The sequence below is a fragment of the Condylura cristata genome, unplaced genomic scaffold, assembly GCF_000260355.1.
Source record: "Condylura cristata isolate star-nosed mole 26May11 unplaced genomic scaffold, ConCri1.0 scaffold00012, whole genome shotgun sequence".
Classification (NCBI taxonomy): Eukaryota; Metazoa; Chordata; class Mammalia; order Eulipotyphla; family Talpidae; genus Condylura; species Condylura cristata.
The window spans coordinates 45,656,654-45,660,733 of record NW_004567113.1 but is presented as its reverse complement, the minus strand read 5'-3'; the positions used below and the strand labels follow the sequence as shown (position 1 = coordinate 45,660,733).

At 55.4% G+C, this 4,080-nt stretch overlaps 1 protein-coding gene across 1 annotated transcript in view; it reads left to right on the top strand.

Moving 5' to 3' along the window:
• The window catches only part of LOC101626717 (sodium-dependent phosphate transport protein 2B-like), an 18,399-nt gene that overhangs the window by 5,821 nt on the left and 8,498 nt on the right, over positions 1-4,080 (top strand). The window contains exons 2-4 of the mRNA XM_004681501.2: positions 3,066-3,180; positions 3,272-3,406; positions 4,028-4,078. Coding sequence (XP_004681558.1) covers positions 3,069-3,180; positions 3,272-3,406; positions 4,028-4,078 — 298 coding nt within the window. The 5' untranslated portion in view covers positions 3,066-3,068. The remainder of the gene's footprint in view (positions 1-3,065; positions 3,181-3,271; positions 3,407-4,027; positions 4,079-4,080) is intronic.

Sequence of the window (4,080 nt, the reverse complement as noted above, 5' to 3'; positions counted from 1 at the left end):
GGGGGTGGGGCGGTGGCACCAGGAACTGTTCCCTGGAGTAGAGATCCCAGGTGGAAACCATAGGTCTTGGTGGCAGTGGGATTTGGGGGCTGCTGCTGATGACTGAGATTCTGGGAGGATGAGAGAAGGAATCACATAAATAGAAGGGCCACAGAGGGGAACATTTGGCTGGTGGGGATTGAGTTGAATGGATCATTAGAAGGAATTATGGTGCTGACTTCTATGAATGTCCTGTCAATGTGGAAAAGAGAGGCTTCAGATTAGACACAGGGGGAGAGCTTGGGCACAAGGATGCTGGCTTGGGGGTGCTTCCCAAGATTCCTATGCAGTAAATGGAGCATAAGCCCCCGCGGCCTGTGGGACACCTTTTTGTCTGCCTGGTGTGAGGCCTTTAGTCAGACCCCCTCACTCTTAATGCCAATCAGGAATGACTCACTCCGCCCAAGGGAATCCTGGGTTCTGTGGGTATTGAGCAAGGGGTAGCAGGGCCTAGAGTGTGAAAATCTCTTGACCCCTGCCTGTGGCCTCGGCCAGATAGCTTCACAGCCCTAGGAGATCTGGTTTTCTTAACTATAAACGGAGCATAACACAGACCCCTCGCAGGACTGTTCAGAGGAGGGACTCACACTGTCATTGCTGTAACTAGCACTCTACAGAAATCAGCACCTTGAAGCTGCTCAGTAGCCCAATGGTCCTAAGCCCCATTTTACATATGGGAAACTGAGGCAGACAGCAGTCAAGTGACTTTCCCAGGTCGCAGAGCTGGATCTGATTCTGAGTCTCTGTGCCATGTCACACACTCAGCCTAGTGCTTGACCAAACTTGAGGCATCCAGGCTGTGAGCTGAGGGCACCAGGGATCCCCGTGTGAAGAAATCCAAGAGGTAGACATCTTAGCTCTAATCCCCTCCAAATTGGCCCTCCAAATTTTGTGCTCACCCACGTGAGCAATTTGAGGCTGGAGTTCACCCCAACTAGATTTGACTTCCCCAAACACTCAGTTGCCCAGCCAGTGGGTCCCAGTCTGTAGCTGGTGCTCAGCTCACCCAGGAAGGAGCCCAGGGAGCGGCCTGGCAAGCAGCAGGCATTGCTCCACCCTGGCCTTTCAGCTAGAAGAAGGCTGACTGAGCCTGAAAGAGACCATTCTCTGTGACGTGCCCCGAAACTTGGGCCGGGGAGGGGGGAGGGGGGGCATGACATCAGAAGCTGCCCTGCCCCTCGAGATCAGTGTCAAGCAGAGGGCACCAGCTGCTGCCGGGAAGGATTCAGATTCAACAAGGTCTAGGCTCTTGGGACCTTGGGCAAGTTGCTTAGTCTCTCCTGAGGAGTTTCTCCATCTGTGTCACTGGGAATAGTGAAGGCACGTGTGTGGGGTGGCTGGTGTAGCCCAGCTCTGTGAACAGCGGCTCTTTGGCTGAGCAGACCCCGGTCTCTGACTCCGGGCCTGCTGGGTACCCAGCTCTGCTGGGTGCCCGCTCAGTGAAGTATCTGCTCTGTGCCTTCAAGGTAGCTGCTGGTTGCAGGATGGCCCTGTGCTCACAGTTCTGGGGTTCCAAGGCCACTCTTGGGCTAAACAAGCCCCTCATGCTGGAGACTAACAGAATGAGCTCCTTTCCACCCCCAGTTGAGTGGATTCTCACAGCAATAATAACATAGGTGTCCCTGAACCTTCTCTTCTTTGTGAGTTTGGGGTTTCAGTTGTTGCTTTTATATTGTCTCTGGAAACGACAGCGCAGCTCCCTATCTTCTGTCAGCCCACACTGGGCACTGTCACTGTGGCAGAAGAGCAGACCCCGAGGGGATGTGGTGAACAGGACAAAGCCCCTTTCTGTAGAACTGGCTTTGTGCAAAGGGGAACAGATTCACCGAAGATAGGCAGCTGAGGAGCCGATGACCAGATTCTGAGAAGCCCTTTGGCAAAGCTGTGATTGGGGCAAGGCAGGTGTTTGATTTTCTGGAAGAAGCTGTTCCTAGAAGTGACCTTGCAGGGTCAGAGACCCGAGGGCTCTCAGGCCCTGCAGACATTTGCCCTGCAGCGCTCACCCTGGGGGTCTTCTGTGGGCACCTGATATCCTGCCTGAAAAAGTTTGGTTCTCCAATTTTCTTTCCTACTGGGACACTTGAAGCTTATTCGTCTTTCGGCATGTGTGTTGGAATGTTGACCGGGCTGAATTCTCACTTTGGAGGTGTATATGAACCACCTGTCTTTCCTCTTCTGTGAATTGTGCCAGCCTTTACCTCCTGTTACCTAAGTCACAGCTGAGGCCTGGGGCGTAGGCCTTGGTTTGTCCAGAGCCATATTCAGCTTCCAGGTAACCAAGCATGGCCTTGTGGGGAAACTGCCATGAGGAAGTCTCTCCCCAAGGCTGGAAAGAACATGGGTTCACAGAAGTGTGTTGATACAGCCAGAAGCCAGAGCACTAATGCTCCTTCTTGGGGGCCTGCTGGGTGTGACTTTCCAGTTGTCACTGTGAACCTCAGTGCCGCAGAGCATGAAAACTTGTGCTCATTTTGTAGATGAGGAAACTCATGCTTTGTGCTCAATAAACAACTTGCTTAAATACACACTTACAAGTGACACCTCTGGGCTTCAAGCCAGGTCCATGGTGTGCTCCTTCGCTCAGAACTGCAGGTAAACAAGTAGAAGACACATGCACACAGGTAGGCCAAGTTGCTTGGTGAAGGCGGACTTGTGTTGGTGAAAGCAGATTGGTGGCCACTGCAGGTTCGTAAGGGCTTGGCGTAGCTTGAAGCGATGAGGGGTTAAGGGCTTGTATCCTCCTGACGAGAGAAGAGTCCTAAGAGTGGCAGACAGAAGTGACAGAAGAAGTGAGAATAACCCAAGGAGGTTTAATTGATTTGTAGATTTGTGACTAGAAACTACTAAGAAGGGGTGACAGAGGGAGGTCTAGAGGACCCAAGATTCCACCCAAAGGAGGCACAAGCAGACACCCCCCCCATGTGTCCTTTACTCCTCCATGTTTGCAGACCCTGTTTTCCCAGCCACGATCACTGAGCGCCCCTTCTTTCAGTGGCTGCTTCTTTAATTTTGTTCTCCGTCCACAGACCATGGCTCCTTGGCCTGAACTGGAAAATGCCCAGCCTAACCCCAACAAATACATGGAGGGGGCTGCTGGCCAGCCGTCCATCACACCTGCCAAAGACAAGGAAAACCACCACAGTAAGTGCCACCCTGTGGCAGCTGATGCTCTCCCCGAGGGCCAGCTCCCAGCTCTGCCCCCCGTGCCTCACGCTGACCTTCCTTTGGACAGAGGAACCCGGCGTCCCCATAACCAAGATCGAACTTCTGCCGTCTTACTCTACGGTGGCTCTGGTGGAGGAGCCCGCGGAGGAGGGAGACCCCTGGGACCTGCCTGCCCTTCAGGACAAGGGCATCAAGTGGGCAGGTAAACACGGGGGGGGGGCAGCAGAGGGACCAAGCTCGCCGCCTCATGTGACTCATGTCGCCCCAGCTCCCCAGGGTCTCCTGCCCTGGAGCAGAGGCCCTGGCGGGGTGCCCTGGGGGTTGGAGGCCTCGGGCAGACCCCGGCTGACCCTCAGACCCACGGTGACTCACCTGTCCCAGGTAGAGGCTGGGGTGTGCAGAGAGCCATGAGCTGGGCTGAGGTGTCGCCTCCCCTGCAGGCAGTCCACAGGGAAGTCTGCAGGAGCAGAATGCACCCCAGCTCAGCAGGGTGCCAGCAAGCAGTGCACTTAGTTCAGGGGCAGGTGAAAGTTCTGTGTGTGGTCAGACAGCTGGGCAGGCTGGGAGGGAGGAGGAGGAGTGAGGAGCACCTGGAGGTGAGCGGAGAAACAGGAGTCGAGGACGCGCGGTTCCAGGGGTGGCGGCCCACGCTCCCCCAGTGCAGTGGCGATGGCTGCTTGCACCCACCTTCTAGAAAGTGCTTGTGCTGCTCTGTAAGTGCTTGGCGCGCCCTTAGCTCTGCCTGCTCCTGGGGTGGCAGGGGCCGCCACGGCTCCGCGGGGTTCCAGACACTCAATGCCTCTGTGCCTTTCCCCTCCTCCAGACAGGGACACCAGAGGGAAGTTTCTCTGCGTCTTCCAAGGGGCCGGGAAATTC